The 20,792-nt window shown below is 41.7% G+C and overlaps 1 protein-coding gene across 1 annotated transcript in view; it reads left to right on the top strand.

Moving 5' to 3' along the window:
* The window catches only part of Tafa4 (TAFA chemokine like family member 4), a 217,247-nt gene that overhangs the window by 183,152 nt on the left and 13,303 nt on the right, over positions 1-20,792 (top strand). The window contains exon 5 of the mRNA XM_021191437.1: positions 15,957-16,081. Coding sequence (XP_021047096.1) covers positions 15,957-16,081 — 125 coding nt within the window. The remainder of the gene's footprint in view (positions 1-15,956; positions 16,082-20,792) is intronic.

The raw sequence follows: 20,792 nt of genomic DNA, 5'->3' as shown, positions 1-20,792 counted from the left end.
TGTTCTAACATGTAATAAGGACACATGCTCCACTATGTTCATAGCAGCCTTATTTATAATAGCCAGAAGCTGGACAGAACTCAGATGTCCCTCAACAGAGGAATGGATACAGAAAATGTGGTACATTTACACAATGGACTACTAAACAGCTATTAAAAACAATGAATTCAAGAAATTCTTAGACAAAGGATGGATCTGGAGGATATCATTCTGAGTGAGGTAACCCAATCACAAAAGAACTCACATGGTTTGTACTCACTGATAAGTAGATATTAGCACAGAAGCTCAAAATACCCAAGATACAATTGGCAAAACAGATGAAACTCAAGAATAAGGAAGACCAAAGCGTGTATACTTCGGTCCTTCTTAGAAGGACAACAAAGTGCCAGTGGAAGGAGTTACAGAGATAAAAGTGTGAAGCAGAGTCTGAAGAAAGGACCATCCAGAGACTGTCCCACCTAAGGATCCAGCTCATATACAATTACCAAAACCAAACACTATTGTGGATCCCAACAAGAGCTTGCTGATAGGAGCCTGTCTCCTGAGAGGATCTGCCAGTGCCTGACAAATACAGAAGTAGATGCTCACAGCCATCCATTGGATGGAGCACAGGGTCCCTAATGAAGGAGCTAGAGAAAGTAAGTACCCAGGGTACTGAAGTGGTTTGCAACCCCATAGGAGGAACAATAATATGAACTAACCAGTACCCCCAAAGCTCCCTGGGACTAAACCACCAACCAAAGAAAACACATGGTGGGACTCATGACTCTAGCTGCATATGTATCAGAGGATGGCCTAGTTGGTCATCAATGGGAGGAGAGGTCCCTGGTCCTGTGAAGGCTCTACGCCCCAGGATAGGGGACTGCCAGGGCCATGAAGCAGGAGTAGGTGGGTTGGTGAGCAGTGGGAGGGGGGAAGGGATAGGGGTTTTTTGGCAGGGAAACTAGGAAAGGGGATAACATTTGAAATGTAAATAAAGAACTTATCTAATAAAAATACAATAAGAAAAAAAACCATACATATTAAAACTTATATACTAACCAAGTTCCTCTATTCTCAATCAGGAGCATAGAGAGTTTTTATCTTTTCCCTGAACTACTTCTAGTCCTGTGTGTTTTCTCTCCTTTCTGTCCCTCATATGGATTTGCCTTTTCCCAGCCTACACTTGCTCATTCCATACTCTAGGGACCAGTGTATATTTTACTGGACTCCTGATCCTTCATCTTCTGTTTCCACCCCACACCTAGAATAGATCTTCTGTAAAACAGAATGGACCTGTGACTCCAATGCTAAAACCACACTTAAGTGACCAGTCTGTAAGCTGAGCTCCAGATTCTGTTTCATGCTCAAGAAAGCTTCCCAGATCTTACCGCGTTTCAGTTTTCTCTGCTTTAGCCAACCCAGAACGTATTGATTTCCACCCATCCCTGCTCCAGGATCATTGCCCTCCGCCCCAGGATGCCAGGCTGACTTACTAAATTCCTCTGTATTTCACATAGCTATCTATGTGGTTTTGTTTTTCCCCATACCAATTTTTCTATAAAGCCTATGTGCCCACCCTCATGATGGTTTGAAAATAATATTTTTCACTTTCCTGCACAGGTTAGCCACAAACTAGTTTTAGCTTGACAGAGAACTGACTCATCCCAACTAATTGTTGAAGGTAACAACTACCTTTGTCTCTGTGGGCTTGAAACTTCTTCTAAAGGAAGCAGTGAATCATAACATGGACTATTTTTATATCCTGTCTAGCCTCGCATCTTTGAATAAGAAGTTTTATATGTAGTGTTTTGCAGGGTTCAGCACTTTTGATAGCACTTGAAAACTACCAACATCATGATGATTCCTGGTGTCCCCATCATCTTGGCAAAGGAAATATATGAACACCCAAATCTCACCCACAAAGAAAGTATATGAATACCCCAGATATCTCCCCACCTCTCTAAAGGCAGTATATAAATACCCAAACCCCCATCTTTGGCTTTCACCCTTGGAGTAATTTTTAATATTTAGTTAGTGTATTTTTTGGTACATCTATACATTTTGGAGATATTCTATAGTCTTTGGTCTAGATTGCAGTATCAGTAAGTGTTTTGTTTAATTTTTTAGGTCCACCTAGTTTCTTCCAACAGTTTTGGATCGTTGGTATCTGTGTGCTTATATGTGTTGATTTAACTTGGATTTTTAAGTAGTCCACAGAATTCCATTGAAAGAATTGGCTATAATTTAGCTATTCCTTTATTTGTGAAGATTTTGGTTGTGTCTATGTGAAATCCTACACACTCTCAGGCCAGCCCCATAACTGATCTTTCAAGCATTTTAGGACCAAGACTGGTGACAGCCATTCAATTATTTGGTAGTAGATTATAGTCTATGACATTCTGTTGAGCAGGAACTTCTGTGTTGGTGCAAATGGTCTGCCTTTAAGGAGAGGGGATACCTTTAAGGAGAGGGGATGACCCACATGTGGCAAGGATGCTTGAGATGGGTATGTCTGGACCAAAGCTTCATATTAGACAGTATGCTGTTAGATTTAAGTAATATGCAGCTTCAATGTAACATTTTTGCTAAAGACTATCAAGCAGCATCCTGAAGAACACCGATGCTGTCCTCTTGCTCTGTCTCTGCATACCTAGCATTCCGAGGTAAATGGCCACGTTCAACGAGTATCTATTGGATCCAAGTCACCAAGGGAGCATAGAAGCTTTAAGCTTTAGTGAGGATGAGCATCTGTTTCCTATCCACCTGACCATCTGAATGTTTCCATTAGGGCTTTTTAGCTTTACCTGCTTAATCTTTATCCCATAATAATTATGCAGTATCATGGTAATTGGCATGTGGGAAGACCCATTCTCTGCTGCTGTGTCCTTCTTATCGTATTTGTAAATAACAGTAGAGAGGATATAAAATATAAAACTCGCTCAAATTTACATTTAAATTAAAACAAAGGCACGGAGATGTTGGAGCGGGGCACTAATTAATGTTGACATAGAAATTGGAATATCCTTTTGCATTATTGTTAATCCACCCCACAGATACTTATCTGGTGCTTTCAATGCTTCTCGGTAAAAGCTTAGCCTTCATTAGTTAAATACAAAACTTAGATATTTTTACCCAATCACCCAAGTTTTTAAATTTAGCTCTGAATTATTTAAATTCATTTTTAATACACAGTGGGGATTTGGAAGAAGGAAGGGGAGTTATTTTGAACCATGGCTCCTTGTGACCTGAAACAGTCAGTTGTTCTGTGGGTAAGAGTTCTTTATTTAATATCCGTACTGGCACATTCAAGGCCATTTTGTGATGGGAACTATAGTCTACACATTTATCATACCACAGCCCTATAGAGATAATGCTGACTGGCTGTATGATAAAGCGAGATAAATGTGTAGTACAAGAAAGCTTAGTTTATTTTGTCAAAATGAATGCTTTGTAAATATCGGGTTTAAAACAGATTAATGAGACAAAAGCTTTGGGATAGAAGACAGTTACTTTTAAAGGTGTTTTTAAAATCTTATGATAAGGCTCCAATTTTTCTACCTTTCTGCCTTGTTGCAGACTGGTTGAATTAGAGAAGAGAGTTACTATTTGACCCAACAGTTCCCATGGCACTGGGGAACTGTACGATGAGACAGGCTCTCTTCGGTCAGGTTTATTTTCCTTGCCACTGAGTTTCTGTCATGGGCAGGCAGGGTAGTGGTACTGAAGTTTATGTCACACAAGCACCTTGGGGGTTGCCAGGATGTACCTTTTGAAGTTCTTGGAACATTCATCAAGCTTTAACTGAGCACCTTGATACTGGCCTTACTCTGTATGCTGGCAATAGGATAAGGATGGATTCCATTTCCAAGGAGCTCATAGTATACAAGGAAAGAGAGAAAGATAAACTCTCGCAAATGCAGGATTCTGTGGCAGAACAGAGAGCATCAGGATGGACCCCATGAAGAGCAGGGAGTCTGAACTGACTAGGTAGAAGGTGAAAAGGTAGAGGAGGAAAGGGACACAAAGGGTATGTGCGTGAATGGGCAATCATGGGCACCCAAAGCCTGGAAGAACATGGAGCTCTGGATATTGGGATGGGACTTCACTGCTTTTGGTGGTTCACATTTTAGGAGCATGGAGGAAGCAGATTCGGTGCCAGTGGAAAAGATGAACTTTTCTTGGCTGTGAACCAAGTTCCTGTAGAGCACCCTGGGATCCCTGAAAGGGCAAAGTGCGGTCCCTGCATTTGGCAGGTCCCCTTCTCAGCAAAGATGGCATGGGGAGCCCTGGGTTTATGTTTCTGTGAGTGAGAGCAAGCAAATACAAGTTGTAGAAGTGCAACATTGTCCATAGGAGGGGAAGGAAGACATGGAATAGGGTTGATGTGCCTGTTATTGTGGATTAAGATTCTTCCCACTAACCAAAGCTTTGAATAGATCTAATAAACTAGTACAGCCTCCCATTTTACATTGTGTTTGCCCACATTCTTAAATACCTTTGGCTGAGAAATATGGATTTTTGTGCCCCATAGGGTCATTGGGTAGACTCGGGAAAGCATCTATTGGGTATCTATTACGTAGAGGGTGCCAAACAGTTTACAGTGCATAGGGTAGATTTCAAAAGAAAGAATTACCTGGCCTCAAATGGTAATAGTGTCAAGGCTGAGAAACCCTGACTTGGAAGTCTCCAATATTCATACATGTGTTTGTGAATCAGTGTTTGGCAAGGAGGAACCACTCAGATCATTAAAAACAAAAAATCCAAAGGGACCATTATGGACTTACACAGCAGCTAATTAGGGCTATGTGAACTTGCGGAATAACATTGCTGTGTGCATAGGAAAAGAAAGAAATACAATTTCTGTAAGGTACTTTAGCTCTTTACTGCTCTCAGTAGTTAGGTGGGTCATTCCAAAACATGAAATCGATAGGATCCCTTGCAAAGAACACTGAGTGTGTTGAAACAGCAGCAGCAAGCACAGATTTTAACATGTTAAAATCCCAGTGCAAAGCATCAAGGAGGTATATTCTAGGAAGATGTTTCAAAGTCTCCTCATTCATACTTCGAGGTTACAGAGAGCCTTGCAGGCTATTGTCACTGCCATTGGTTACCCAGAAGAACTTGACAGCAAGGCCTTGTTGTTAAAGATGCTTTATACTAGAATCATAGCACATGGAGAAATCTGGCTGGTGCTCAAGTAGACGCTCCATCCCCATTGCTTATTGAACGTAATGCTGGAAGGAGCTATGTGTGCTGCCTGAGGAGAAAGTAGTCAGCGCTTCACCCAGGCATGGACCTCACACGCTACTAGAATCATTTGCTTGGCAAGATGTGCCCACCAGGGCAGCAGTGACAGAAATGTCATGGGAGTAATCTGACCACCTCCTGATTGGATTTAAAACCTGTTCCGTGAAGTGGGATCTATAACTGACATTGTCAAGGAGGCCAAGAACCTGTGGCTATAAGATCATGGACCCTAGGGCAAACCCTACTACTGTTATTCTGCTAAATGAACACAGTGATAATGACTTATTGATAAACTCATAGATCTGTGCACCACTGAACCCTTACCAGAGAAGCTGCTCCTTACAGTAGATGGTGACTAGCACAGAGGCTAACAGTTGGTTCACATGAGGAGAATAGGAGACTTTTCTGGTACTCACTTCAATTGGATGACTTTGTCACAGTTCGCCAATGCTCAGGAATCTGTGGAAGAGGTGCTAGACAGTTTTTAGCAGTCAGAAGTGGTGGATGAGTTCAAGGAAACAACATTTTCCAGGCACAGTTGCACATCTCCACTCACAGAGATAACATAAGCAAGAGCTACACAAACTCAAGCCAGAAAAAATCCCAACATGAAGGAAGGGAGGTGGGCATGGAGTTTGACCCCTAGCTGGAGGTATTAGCACTTGCTTACTCGGGGTGGGGGAGACTTCAATGGTTTTACTCCTGATATATTTACCACACACAACTTGGACATGATGGTTTTTTAAAGGGGAAAGAGACTTTGAAGTTGAACATGTCAGGATGGGCAGGAGGATCTGGGCAGAAGTAGAGGAATATGATTAAAATACTTGGTAAAACATTCTTTGTGTGTGTGTGTGTGTGTGTTTTCTTAAAGAATAAAAAACATTATTTCAAGGGCAAGGCTTTTTGTTTGTTTTAACTCTGCAACCACACATGAACTAAGATCACAAATGAAAGACCAACTCTTGAGAAGTCAGCTGTTCTTTGCACCAGAGCAAAGAACAGCTAATTAGTCACTTGAAACTTAGACCTAGAAAATATTGTACGACGCACTAACGACCATCAAAAAACAGGGGGCGCCACTGTCTTGATTCTTCCTTTCTGTGCCAAACTGGCAATTAATTACAACTTGAAGGGTATTATGTGTTTTCCTAAACCAGGAAGGCATAAAGCCTTTAAAAGAATTTTATTTTAAAAATAGATGCAAGAGGGCATCTTCTCATTTAGAGTAGATTGTGATGTTCAGTAGCAGGAGGGGCGGGGCGGACATACCTCCTACAAGGCACTCTCCTGTGGAGAAATGGCCCAGGAAAGTGGGCAGATGTCATTGACAGTTATTTTAATAGAATCTAACTTCTGGGCTTTTGCTTCAGCTCAGAGCTGGGCCCCAGCTGTTCTAGAAGCTCTGCTTTCTCAGTGCTTGTTGCCCTGTGAGGTCCAACCTTCTTCAGTTCTCACCTCTGCTGTGCGGTTCATAGGCAATCCTCAGCACAGAGAGACATTCAAAGCTGGCACTGTACTTTCTGTTCTGTCCCCCTGCTCTCTCCTTGCTTCTAGAACATTTGCTGCTCTGTCTTTCACAGAGAAACTCCATCGGGATAATCTATCACCAGGGCCCCCATACTGTGTTCTCCTGTTAGGTATTAACAGGGTTTTTGTTTTTATAAATGCAGCAATTTAAAATTCCCGAGCAGCTTGTTATTCTATCAAGTATCACTTTTTAAGCAAACAAAGGAAAACTGGTTAAAAAAATTTATAAGAACTTGGTATTATATTTTCTTTGATCTAAATCTTTATAAAGTATATTTGTAGAATAGAAGAATGTACTGAATGTGTACATGCAGAGTATTTAAATGTAACTTTTTTAGTAAATGGAAACTATTTAAAAACCCAACAAAACAAAATAAAAAAGAAAAAAGAAAAGAAAACCTCACAGGACCAATAGGATGGCTCTGTGTACGAAGAGGCTTGCCACATAACCCTGACAACCTCAGTTCAATCCCCGGAACCCATATAAAGGGGGCTGAGGGAGAGAGAACCAACTCCAAAAATTGGCCTCTAAAATCCACACACGTGGCATGGCATGCACACACCATCATATCCATGATAATAAGTAAATTTTTTAAAAGGTCAACTCCGTGGATCAAAGACTTTGCCATAAAACCAAACTTCAGAAACCACTAGAAGAAACACACAGGTAACACTTGCAGACCTTGGTACAGACAGAGGTTTTCTGGGTAGCATTCTCAAAGCAGAGGAAATAGAGACACCTATGATGGAGTGGCAAAGGGAACCACGAACAGAGAGGAGACAGCATACAGAATGGCAGGGAATCTTTGCCGGCTATACGTCTGATAAGTGGTCTTACAGAATCTATGAAGAACCAAAAAAGAAACCCCCCCCCCCCAAGAAGCATCAGTGAAATCCAAACATGGCTAAATGATCGGAATGTATAAAGTACTCAATGAAGAATACAAGTGACTAATACATACATGAGAAAATGCTTAGCATCTTTAGCTATTGGGGAAAATGCAAATCAGAACTGTAAGGGAGATACTATTGCATCCCAGCTAGAATGTATACCATCCAAAAATTTAAAAAGTCAAGCTGGTAATGATATAGAGAAAAAAACCCCAAAACTTGTGATGGAATATGAATAAATACAGTTACTCTAGAAAGCAGTATTCACGATCCTAAAATAGCAGAAATAAGCCTCCCTTTTGATCCATATATCCTACTCCAGGGTATAGCATGGGAGAAAAGAAGCCAATCAGCTGCTAGGCGAAGCCGCTGTTGTGACAGTTATGTTAGGCTCCTGTCCAGAGGACAATTTTAAAGAATCTATTATTTTTCCTTCCATCATGAGTTCCAGGGATTGACTTCAAGTTGCCTGACTCATGGAGAAAGTATGTTTACTGGATGAGACATCATGCCTACCGGTTCTTCCTAATATGAAGTACTATTTACCGCAGGAGAAGAGTCTGAAGGCTTCATACCTAAGTAATGATAAAGGCATAGAACGCGAAGGACCTTGGTTTGATTGCTGTAGCACTCATTCATTGAAATACTATGTTAAAACCTTTTATCTTCATCTTTCCTTTTATTGAAAATATTCTTTTCTCATATACTGATTTTAGCTTGCCCTCTCTCCCTCATGCCTTTTGAGTTTCTCCCTCCCTCCCTTCCCCTCCAGATCCATACTCTTTGTCTCTCATTAGAAAAGAAATGTTCAACATCCTTAGTCATCAGAGAAATGCAAATCAAAACAACCCTGAGATTCCACTTCACACCAATCAGAATGGCTAAAATCAAAAACTCAAGTGACAGCAAATGCTGGCGAGGATGTGGAGAAAGAGGAACACTCCTCCGTTGTTGATGGGATTGCAAGCTGGTACAACTACTCTGGAAATCAGTCTGGAGGTTCCTCAGAAAATTGGACATGGTACTACCTGAGGACCCAGCTATACCACCCCTGAGCATATGCCCAAAAGATTCTCCAACATATAACATGACACATGCTCCACTGTGTTTATAACAGCCTTATATATAATACTGAGAAGCTGGAAAGAACCCAGATGTCTCTCAACAGAGGAATGGATACAAAAATGTGGTACATTTACTAAGCTATTAAAAACAATGATCTCATGAAATTCTTAGGCAAATGAATGGAACTAGAAAATATCTTCCTGAGTGAGGTAACCCAATCACAAAAGAACACACATTGTATGTACTCACTGATAAGTGAATATTAGCCCAAATGCTTGGAATACCCAAGATACAATTCACAGACCACATGAAGCTCAAGAAGAAGGAAAACCAAAATGTGTATACTTCGGTCTTTCTCAGAAGGGGGAACAAAATACCCATGGAAGGAGTTACAGATGCAAAGTGTGGAGCAGAGACTAAAGGAAAGGCCATCCAGAGACTACACCACCTGGGGATCTATCCCATATACAGTCACCAAACCCAGACTTGTGGGTGCCAATAAGAGCTTGTTGACAGGAGCCTGATATAGCTGTCTTCTGAGAGGCTCTGCCAGTGCATGACAAATACAGAGGTGGATGCTTGCAGCTAACTATTGGACTAAGCATGGGGACCCCAATGGGGTCCCCAATGGAGGAGTTAGAGAAAGGACTGAAGGAGCTGAAGGGGCTTGTAATCCCATAGGAGAAACAATATCAACTAACCAGACCCGCCCCCCCCCCCCCCCCNNNCCCAGAGACTAAACCACCAACCATGGTGCTGGCCACATATGTGGCAGAGGATGGCCTTGTAGGGCACTAATGGGAGGAGAGGCCCTTGGTCCTATGAAGACTTGATGCCCCAGTGTAGGGGAATTTGAGGCAGGAGTGGGTGAGTGTGTGTGTATGTGTGTGTGTGTGTGTGTGTGTGTGTGTGTGTGTGTGTGTGAACACTGTCATAGAAACAGGGGAGGGGGGATGATATAGGAAGTTTTTGGGGATGGGGAGGAACCAGGAAAGGAGATAACATTTGAAAGGTAAATATAAAGAAAATATCCAATAAAAATATGAAAAAATAGGCCTTTAAGAGATAATTGCCAGGCTGGAGAGATGGTTCAGTGGTTAAGAGCACTGTCTGCTCTTCCAGAGGTCCTGAGTTCAATTCCCAGCAACCACATGGTGGCTCACAATCATTTGTAATGAGATCTGATGCCCTCTTCTTGTGTGTCTGAAGACAGCAACAGTATACTCAAAGGAATGAAGGAAGACAGAGAGAGAGAGAGAGAGAGAGAGAGAGAGAGAGAGAGAGAGAGAGAGAGAGAGAGAGAGAGAACGAGAGAATGAACTACCAAATGTGACATAATTAAGTAAAATAAATGAAGCAAAAGACTATCATACTGAAGTTGGATCTGGCAACCCAACAGGAGGGAAAGGGTCTCAAGAGCAGGCACAGGAGTCAGTGACTCACTTGTTCTCACTGTCAGGAATCCCATAAAAATACCATGCCAATAATTACTCAGAGGACCCGGTGAAGACCCATGTAAGCCTTTAAAATATGTAAAGAGATGGAAACATTAACCTTCTGTGTTTGATTATATGTGTATCAAATCATTACATTCATCCCACAAAACTGTTGCAATTAAAATGATAAATATATTGTAGTACATTCTGGAAGACCGCTATGTAGAGTCAGTGCCACACAGTTGTAAGTTTGGTACCTTCAACCTTAATTGGCCAACTTAGAAAACTGGTTCTTATTTCTATTTCCATCTGCCTTTTGCTGTGTCTTGGCAGCATTGGGGACCATCAGAAGAGGAACAGTGGGTAAAAGTGCTTTGAAATGACAAAAGTTCCCTGCAGTTGCAGGGTGAGATCATTATGATATTTAGAGCTGAAAAAAAAAAAAACTTTCTTAAGCTTCATGTCCATCTACCCCAGCTCAGCAGAGTCTCTATGACATAATAAATAACTCATACAGTAATATACCATCCTCTGCCTTGGCACATACTGATTTAAATAGGGAATGGTTAACCTAGGTCACAAATCTATTTGACTCAAGTGCTATTGGTGTTGATTGGGACCATCAGCTGATAGCGCAGGAACAGTGGCTACATAAGGAAAAGAAGATATGACCCTTTCCGCAAGCTGTGAAATGTTCCCCTGTTCTCATCCCAATGCATGACTGGTGGCCCAGTGGGGTTTTCGATATAATTACCTTTTGTATTATTATTTTGCTGCTTTTATAGAAGAATCTATTTCTACTGGACATCTCTAATGTAAAGGAAGAGGTATATATTTAAGGGTCATCATATGGCCTCTGATATTAGACTGTATGTTTCCCTAGTCTCTTTTTATCTATGGACCTCAGAGTTTTCAAGCTAGGAGAAAAAAATATCAACCTAAGTTTTGGAGGAAAATTTCTATGAGATAAGATAGGATAAGCAATTAGCAGGAGCCTGGCACTCAATGGGAAAAGTTGGCCTCAGCATCAATGGGGCATGGACTTTATATTTTTGTTTACTTGACATTGATGGCCTTTTTTTTTTTTTTAAATAACATTGAGAGTCTTTCCTGTTTTCTCTATATAATGCCATCTTATCTGTAGAGGCAGTTTAACTGCTCCCCGTCTGTCTCAGATGCCCTTTCTTGCTTTCTTATGCCCCATTGCTGTGCCTATTAGAAGGGGGAGAAGTGGGGCACCCTTTTCCTGTTCTTTTAAGTGGTATCCAGCTTTTTTACTCTGAATTACAACACAGGCTGTGGCTTGGCATTTATGGCTTTCTTCCTATGGCGATGCATTCCTTCTTTGCCTAATTTGTTGACAGTTAATATTGTTAAAGGGGCATAGAACTTTCACAGTGCTTTCACAGACCCACCAAGGCGATCATATGATTTGTATTATTTATTTTCAGAATGTAGTGGATCACACTGATTAATATTTAATCATATTTTCACAAGAGAGGAAACTCCTACCTGATTGAACTATGTGATCCTTCCAATATCCTGTTGAATTTGCTTTCCTAGTGTTTTCTAAGGGGCTTTGCATTCATTCTGCAATATGAAATATTTTGGCCTGCAGTTTTATTTTCTTGTACACTTCTGACTAGTTGGAAGGAGGCTAATGCTGGCTTCACAAAATGTGTGTGTGTGGCAGTCTTTCTGCTTTACTTCCTTGGAGGAGCCTGAAAAAAAAGTTGAATTCAGTAAAATTAATCCGAATTTAAAAACAAAATTTAAAAAATGAATTGAAAAAAGGGATTTGCACTTTCGTGTAGTAACAAAGAATTCATTTTGAAAATATCCCACTTATGATAGTGTGACAGGGATAAAATGCTTAGGAGAAAATTTAACCAATAAGACAAAAGATCAGCATACTAAAAGCTATCTGATATTACAGAAGGAAATTATACAGCATAGAAGTGAATAGTATTGCCAAATGACCTGCAGATCCCTGTCAAAAACCCAAGTGGCATTTTCACAGAAATGGTAAAAAAAAATCCTAGAATTTATGTGAAGTCACAAAGAAGTCAAATAAATCAAGAGTTTATGGTAAGCAGGAAAGACTAGAGATGTCACACTTCCTGATCCATGGACATTTCAGAGCCATAGACATCACAGAACTGTATAGGTGTGCCAAAACAGTAGACACACAGAACACCGGAACAAGATAGAAAGCCCAGCACCATACTTACGCTGGTATGATCAAGGCACTGGGGATATTCTCCAAAGACTAGGTCAACGCCTCAGTGGTGGTACTGGAAAAAGTGGAGAGCTGCAAAGCCAAGGACTGCCTCACACCACACACAAGGATAAATCTCCTTACACCATACACAAGGATAAATCAGAGACTGCCTCACACCACACACAAGGATAAATCAGAAGGCACCACAGACTGCTGTGACGCCAGGAACTACAAAACTGAGAAATGAATTCAGGAAACAAAAGCTTGACACAGGCGCTGGAGTTTTAGTTATGGCACCAAAACACAGGCAGCAAAGCAAATCCAAACCAGTGAAATGTGCTGCTAACGGAAAGCTCTGCAGAGGCAGCAGTGAATGGGAAGAAAGGGCAGCACAGAGAGTGTGAGAATTCATTTGCAGACTGCATTTCTTTTTGTCAAGATACCCCTTCTCTCAATCTCTCCCACTTACCCTCTTGCTTTCTCTCTGTGTGTGCCTGTGCCTGTGTATGTGCGTGTGCACGTGTTGTGTGTGTGTGTGTGTGTCTATAGAGGCTAGAAACAGGCATCAAGCTCTTGCAAGTGGAGTTACAGCTAGTATATGGGTAATGGAAAACGAGGACTGAAGAGTACATCGTTTTAAGCACAGAGCCATCTCTCTAGCCCTACAAACCAGATTTCTGTAAGGGGTTCAGATACGATACATAGGGGGCTTGAAGAACTTAGTATCCTGTTGTCCTTTGTGAAACTGAGACAATTAGGTTCCATGGGTCTCAGGAAGGGAATTGGTGAGGTTCTCAAGGCCTGTGCAGGGCAGGCAGTCAGGATTCCGGGTCATGTGGATGGCAGTGCCAATGACACAGGCAACAGTGGCAAGAAAAAGTGGGCAGTGGGCTGTGGCTGTGGCTGTGGCTGTGGCATAAGCCTGACCAGCTGGGTGGGTCTCAGGTCCAGAGATGAAGCTTTGGGAGAAAGAACTCTTCCCCAGTGGTTACAGCTCAGTAGAACAAACACTCTCAGGCGATTCTCGGTACACTTTATTCCACGTGGATAGGGACTTTATAAACACTGAGGAGTAGTTTGGGATTTAGGGGTAGATGTTTTATATTGGCTCAGTTTGAGATGTTAGTGATGCTCTGTTTGCACAGAGGACTCCAGGTGTTTTCCCTACAGGACTGATTGTCATGGTCCTCTCAGTGGGGTGTCGTGGTTACAGAGGTGAGCAGGTAGAGATGGGCAGGGAGTTGGGCCACTTCTACCATTCTCAATTCTGAGATTCCTGATTCATGGGGTTTGAGCTTATGCAGCTATACCAGTTCTTCTGTCTGGTGACATGGTCCACTTTCCCCACAGTATCCTCAAACCGAAACCCCATTAAAAACAAACAAAAGTCCTGAATAGCTGCTTTTCTCAGAGAACACAGTAATCAAACAGATATCAGAAGCAGTGTTCTACCTCACTGTAATAATTCACTCTTATTAGAATGACTATCATCCAAATCACAAGGGGATGTGGAGCTGTAGTCAAGGGGAACTCTCCTGTATTGTTGACAGGAAGATGAATTGGTACAGGCATCATAGAAAGCAGCACAGATGCTGCTCAGAAAGTATGTTTACACATACAGCAATCCTCCTCGTAGGTATAATCCACAGGACATCAAATCGGCCCTTCCTTTGTGTGTGGTGCTGGGGATCCAGCCTGGAATGTTGCATATGATAAGCCCATGTTGTAATCCACATTCCTATCTTTGAGATGAGTATCTCTAAGGCATCTGCACCCCCACCCTAACCCCACCATTTTCACTGAAGTAGCTGGGAACTGGGAACAACCCAGTAACTTCACTGACGGAGAGAGAAAGAGTATATGGGCTAGACCTATATTTGTTCGTAGAAAGAGTTCCTGGTGTCTGAAAATATGCATGAAACAAGAGGGCTTTATGTTATGCTAATGCAATAAGCTAGGAATCAAAGGTCGAAGGACCCCATGATCTCATGTATACAGGATTTTCAAAACATACAATTCCTGGTAGTCCAGAGAAGAAATGTGGTTTCTAGAGCTGGATGGCTTGGTAGGAGGGTGCTGGCATCAAAGGGTGCAGGTCTTCAGTTACAAGGTGCATAGGTTTCAGGAATCTAATGGTAAGTGATGAGTGACTACAGATGAGGTAACTTACTTGATTCTGGAAATCATCATACATTGTGCACACATAGCAAATTGTCATGATCACTCTGATGCAATCTATCGAAGTCCTCATTTTAAAGCACAAAAGAAATCTATGGGCCATACATTTCTACAGCTCAGAAAACATGGAATATAATTATCTATTATCCAAAGGGAGGGATTGCAGCACCTACTTGGGGATGTTTCCTATGTAGGCACTGTTATGTCAGCAAGAAAACAGGGCCAGTTCCTCTTGACTCACTACTGCCCCACCCAGCCCCAGCCCCAGCTGAGTTCTGTACCAACTTGGAGGCTGAATTCGTCCCTATAGTCCAGTGACTCTGTGAACTTGTGGGACTAACCATCCCATATGATGGACATTCTTCTGTGTTCAGTTCCAGAGATCTACTGTGTTGTGTTTTTGTTTCTTGAACATGACAGTTTGATCAGCAGACTTCTGTGTGTTCATGGATGGTAAAAACTGGGGAAAAGTGACTCACAGGTGAACTAAACATTCCAGAATAATCACATGTGGGCTGTAAGGCAAGGCTGAGTCCTGTGACCTTCAGATGGCTTTCACTATGTGACAATTTGTGCCTCACCATTCAGCTATTCACTGCAATAGCCTACAGAGATATTAACATACAAAAAGGTTGGTTTATCTTTTAGTGTAGATGCTCTTTGTTCATAGCCAAGACTAACACTGCAAAATCAGCATTTGTCCCCAGAGCTTGCAGCCCAAGAGGATGGCCATCATAATATCTAGCATTTCCTAGAACAAAAGCCTGGCCCAAAGTTTCTTCTCCTGAACCTACTGCATCCTTTTGTGTCCCTGGGCAAGTGTTTTTATCTCTGGCTCTTTGGAGAAACTGATGCTAAGAGAAATCAGAAAGCCCAAGGTCTTTAAAACAACAGAGAAAGCAACATGTTGAGACTCAAATCAGGGCAGGGACCCCATAAAGCATTGGCTCTTATCAACTCTATTAAAATCTGACAGCCAACTCCAAAAATGCATTTCCTAATGCAAAAATGCATTAGGATTAACCCTAATCCTAACCCTGTGTGTGTGTGTGTGTGTGTGTGTGTGTGTGTGTGTGTGCATATACATATAATGTTATATGAGTGCTCTATCTGCAAGTAAGTCTGCATGCCAGAAGAGGGCATCGAACCCCATTATAGATGGTTATGAGCTACCATGCGATTTCTGAGAGTTGAATTCAGGACCTCTGGAAGAGCAGCTAATATTCTTGACAGCTGGGTCTTCCTCCCCTTGCTCCCAACCCCAAACTGGATTCTTTAAATTCACTTATGCAATCATTCCAGTGAGCCAAGTTTGTGTTAGTCTGCTAATCTGTATTCAGCTTTGCCATCCACATGTGGAGGACAAAAGCATGTGTCTCAAACACAATGTAACCTTTGTTTTCCAGCTGCCATTGTGATTGAGAAGTGGTGGTGCCACATGGATCCTTGCTTGGAAGGGGAGGACTGTAAAGTGCTTCCAGACTCCTCGGGTTGGTCCTGCAGCAGTGGCAATAAAGTCAAAACCACCAAGGCAAGTATGCCCAAAAGGCAGCTGTAATTCACAACCACAGTCTAGGTAGCTGTTAACTCTGGTGGTGGTGGTGGTGGGGGGAGATCCTGCTGTGACTGGGCCTCACCAGCCTGAGAACATTGTTTGTGTTGATAAACCAGTCAGGGTTGTGTAAAGCTGTGCCTTTAGTCTTTCAGGAAAGTGCATTCGCTGGCGCCCCTGTGCGCGTCAGGGCAGTGATTTGGTGGGTGATTTTAGACAGGGCCCCTGAATTCACTTCTGCTCCTTCACAAGCCCAATTTAAAGAAAAGGTTTCAGAGTTGACAGAGCAGTGTATCAAAGCAAGAGGTCCACCTCCAGGTGATTTACTCTGCTATAGAGTTTGGAGACCGGCTGGTTGAGATTTTCACTCAAGTCTCCCTCAGCTTCTCCCTGGTGGTTCCCATTCTGAATTTCTTTTTGCCTGATGGAAAATACTAGCTATTCAGTTCTTCTGTGAGGAAGCAAACTTCGTTGACTCCCTGGGTCTACTCAACTACTTGGATCTTCGAAGTTTTTACTACCAAACCTTCCATGACTGCCTTGCCAGCTCCCGTTCAATCCTCCATCGCATCCACATGACTACTGGCTTCCTTCCAGCAGAGATGCCATACAATGGCTGCATCGGTATCTGTGAGATGTCCTTCCTCTAAAGCAGGACACCCTAACGCCTTTGGGCAGCTTCAGTCACTGTGCTGGCTCTCCATAGACAACCCTGCAAGATAGCCCTTCTTCTTTCTGCTCCAACCCCCCTGACCTCCTGTTGCGTCCTGTCATGCTGCTTTCGAGGTACCTCTTCCGTGTTATACGATGTGCTTCCTACCCTTCCTTTCTAGCCAACTATTATTCTTCCAGGAATGCATCCTGGTTGCATCTGTGTTTGGCGTCTCTGAGGGTCTGTCAGACGTGCATTTTCCATGATAGCTGTATTTCTCTACTACCCATTTTCCTACCCATTGCTCCCTGTCTATTGTAGGATCTCGGATTTGTCTGTGTTTGAGATCCAGCTGTGTCTCCATAGCTATTTCTTAAACACCACTGAAGTTACATGGGCTGCAATGATGTCTATTCAACTTCATTTCCCATTAGAATATAGCTTGTCTTTGCTAGTGATGTTGTGATGACAATAACCTCTGTATTGACAGGATTTGTGTGGATTCCATCCATCACAGGCTAAAATATTAAAAGGTAATTGTATCTCAACTAAACGTTCACAGTTTTTATTTGTTTTGTCATTATTCCCTAAATAATACAATATAAAGACCATTTCTGGCTTGAGACATGGCTTAGCAGTTAAGAGCACCCATTTGCTGCTTTTGTAGAGGGCTTGGGTTCAGTTCCCAGCACCTACCTGGTGGCTTACAACCAGGCGTAACTCCATTCCCAGGGGATCCAGTGCCTCTTCTGGCCTCCGTTGACACTATACCCATGGGCAGTGTATGAGCAGTCTATGCTCAGACATACATGCAGACAAAAAACTCATACATTTAAAATAATTTCTGTTGCATTTGTGTTGTAGTTGTTATAAGCAATCTAGAGATAATTTAAAGTAAAAAAAAATCTGCATACATTATATGCAAGTAGTATACCAATCTAGGTAAGTTTTTAGCATATACAGATTTAGATATCTGTGGGAGATTCTGGAGGCAATCCTCTAAAAACACCAACTTACAACTTTCTTTTTACATCCAGGTTAGAGAAAAATCTGTGGAATTAACTCTCCCACACCCCACCATTCCCAGTGGGCCACTCCCAGGAAACTTCCAATCACCTCAAGCCATTGTACTTGCTAAGCAAACTCTGCTTCTTACTTCTGACTCCTTCCAGATGGTCCCATAAGTATCTTCTAAATAAAAAATATTGAAGTCTCCTATGAGGATAAAAAAATAATCTTCCATCTATCAGTGATTAAAATAAACTTTCATTGTATTTCTTGTAGACTAAGAGATAACATTTTAGAAGATTAAATTTGTATTGATTTTTAGATATAAATGTAAAACAAGATTGAGTGGAAGCCAAGTGAATTCGGGGAAAAAGAACGTGTGTAAGTAGTTCACTTGGTAAAGTGGCGCTCTCTCTCTCTATTTACATGCAGTTAGTGAGAGCATCAGCGGGATACAAACCTTTAGGGGTGTTTTGCCTTTGTGTGCTGGGAATATGAGTTTGCTCTAGCTAAATTCTCAATGGTAGTGACATTTCATTTATCTCCTGGAAAGATGTAGAAACATAATACAGTTCCCCAAGCCACCGTAATACTTTGGTTGCTTTTTTTTTTTTTCTCCCAGTGATATGCCAATTGGGAATAATCTGGAAGGTATAAAGCATCGTTTCCTTTATTAATCCAAGTCAGTGGGCCTTGAACTGCATAAAACATTTTACGTCTGTTATGGCTTGTATACACACAGAAGTTCATTACGGGAGCCCATGCTGAGCGGGTCATTCTAGAAGCTGTATCTTTTGCTTGAAATGGTACTGACCTTATATCACTGGGGGGGGGGGGACAGATATCCCCTCAGTAAAGGCCAAGCAGTAGCCTCCCCGAAGGAGGTATTAACTATGCAACAAAACAGTTTCCATTTTCCTTAAAGAGTCTGTATATAGCAGCATGGGAACAGAGAGCTTAGAATGTCACGTCTTGGGTAGTAAGCCATCTATGCTAGGGTTATTTCCCATTTAAATGCAAACTCATAAAGAGTTAACAGTCAGTTTGAGATACTAATGAGCTCTGTCTCAGAGATGAAAGCAGGAGAGAAGGACAAGTCCTTAGTCACCAGCCCCAGATAGAAAGAATTGACATCCTTTTCATTCTCTCCCTGTGCTTTCTGGCTTCTTCAGAGAAGGGGCAGGCAGGACCTACTTCTTGTGGGAAAATAAGTTTTGCTGATCTCATGTGCTTCACTTCTCCTTTTTCTAACAGTCTGCCAAACTTTTGGTTGATGCTTCTCCGTTGCCAGCCATTAGTGCTATGTTTTCTTAAAGTGACCCGGTGACTTTGTAACATCAACACAAGGACATCTTAGGGCATTTTAATAATTTGTCAATTGAAGAAAACAGCACTGATTTTGAGAAGGTCTGTGGTATTTAGGCTTGAGGAAAACCTGCTTTTTTTATGGGGGTGTGTGTTTTCCTTTCTTGCCCTCTGTGGACACTGGACAATATGTGAAGATATTTTTGGATTGTTCTATGATGCTACAGATATCTATGAGTCAAAACCAAATACAGATAAGTATCCTCCAAGGGATGGGGTAGTCTCCACAGACAACCATGCCTAGATCCAGATGCTGTTTTAAAGAGTGATGCATTTTCTCAGGATCTTTCTGTAATTTTCCTGTTTGATTCTTGAAATTCGCTTTGTTATTTTCTTCTACCCCACAAAATTGGGCAGTGCGTTTGAGTGACCCACACACGCTTGGCAGCTGAGCTCCTTCCCTAGCTGTAGCTCTGGTTTTGCATTTGTTGAGATTTAAAACTCTTATCTGGAATCTTCTCTGTCCTCAGCCTCTCCAGGCCTGCTCTCGTGGTCTTGGTTGTTGCCTCATAGTTTCTATTAAGTGTCTAAACATTTCAAAGGTTTCACTGAGGACATAAAGAGGGATGAGCCAAAAAGGGAAGTATCTCATGCATATTTCTTTAAATATCAAGAGACTTCAGTCTATATAATGATCATGCTAGTGTCCTATGGAACTGGCATTGGTAAGATCAGGAATAAAAATAAATTTTTAATCATATAAAATATGCAGCCAGGCATGGTGGCGCATGCCTTTAATCCCAGCACTCGGGAGGCAGAGGCAGAGGCAGGCGGATTTCTGAGTTTGAGGCCAGCCTGGTCTACAAAGTGAGTTGCAGGACAGCCAGGGCTACACAGAGAAACCCTGTCTCGAAAAACCAATAAATATATAAATAAATAAATAAAATAAAATATGCAGAAATTTATAAAATAATAGAGACAGCAGTGTTTGTTGGTCTCAAAAACTTCCTTTCTGTCAGTGTGTCACTTGACCTAGTGCTAGCAAGTACCTTCCTCAAATGGCTCCTTAGTGAGCCTTTACTCTGTCTCTTGGGTACCACTGTGGGTCACTGTCATAATTATCTCATAGTTTCATGACTACAGACTATTCACCAAGAGACTTGTTAAAACCACAGTCTAGGTCCCACCTTCAGATTATTTGGCATTTTAACTCTAGGGCTGGACTTTGAACACAGGCTTTGAAAAATATCGTTTTGCCTCAAGGATGAATACCATCTTAGAGTGAAATGATAAGAAAAAAAAAGTATTCCAAGCAGATGGTACTAGAAAGCAAGCAGGGACTGCTACTCTAATACAGACAAACCAGCCTTGAAACTAAAACTTCTCAGAAAAGATAAGGGAGGAGACTTCATTCTAATCAAGAGACAATTAACCCAGAAGACATTACAACCCTAAGCATAAACACACTAAACTCTGGCACACCCAATTTAATAGAAAACATACTATTAGACTTCAAGACACAAGCTAACTCCAATTCAGTAGTAATAGGTGATTTCAATTTCCTTCTCCCCAGGAGACAGGCCATTTGGACAAAAATAAACAGAGATACATTGGAATTAGGTAATATTATACAGTTAATGGAAGACCATCATGTGGATACTTCACTCCTCCTTAGAATAAGGAACAAAATACCCTGCTTGTGGACGTTGTACATCGTGGTGCGNA

This window comes from Mus pahari, chromosome 2, assembly GCF_900095145.1.
Source record: "Mus pahari chromosome 2, PAHARI_EIJ_v1.1, whole genome shotgun sequence".
NCBI classification, from domain to species: domain Eukaryota; kingdom Metazoa; phylum Chordata; class Mammalia; order Rodentia; family Muridae; genus Mus; species Mus pahari.
Note: the sequence above shows the minus strand (reverse complement) of the source record. Positions and strands in the feature narration are given on the sequence as shown.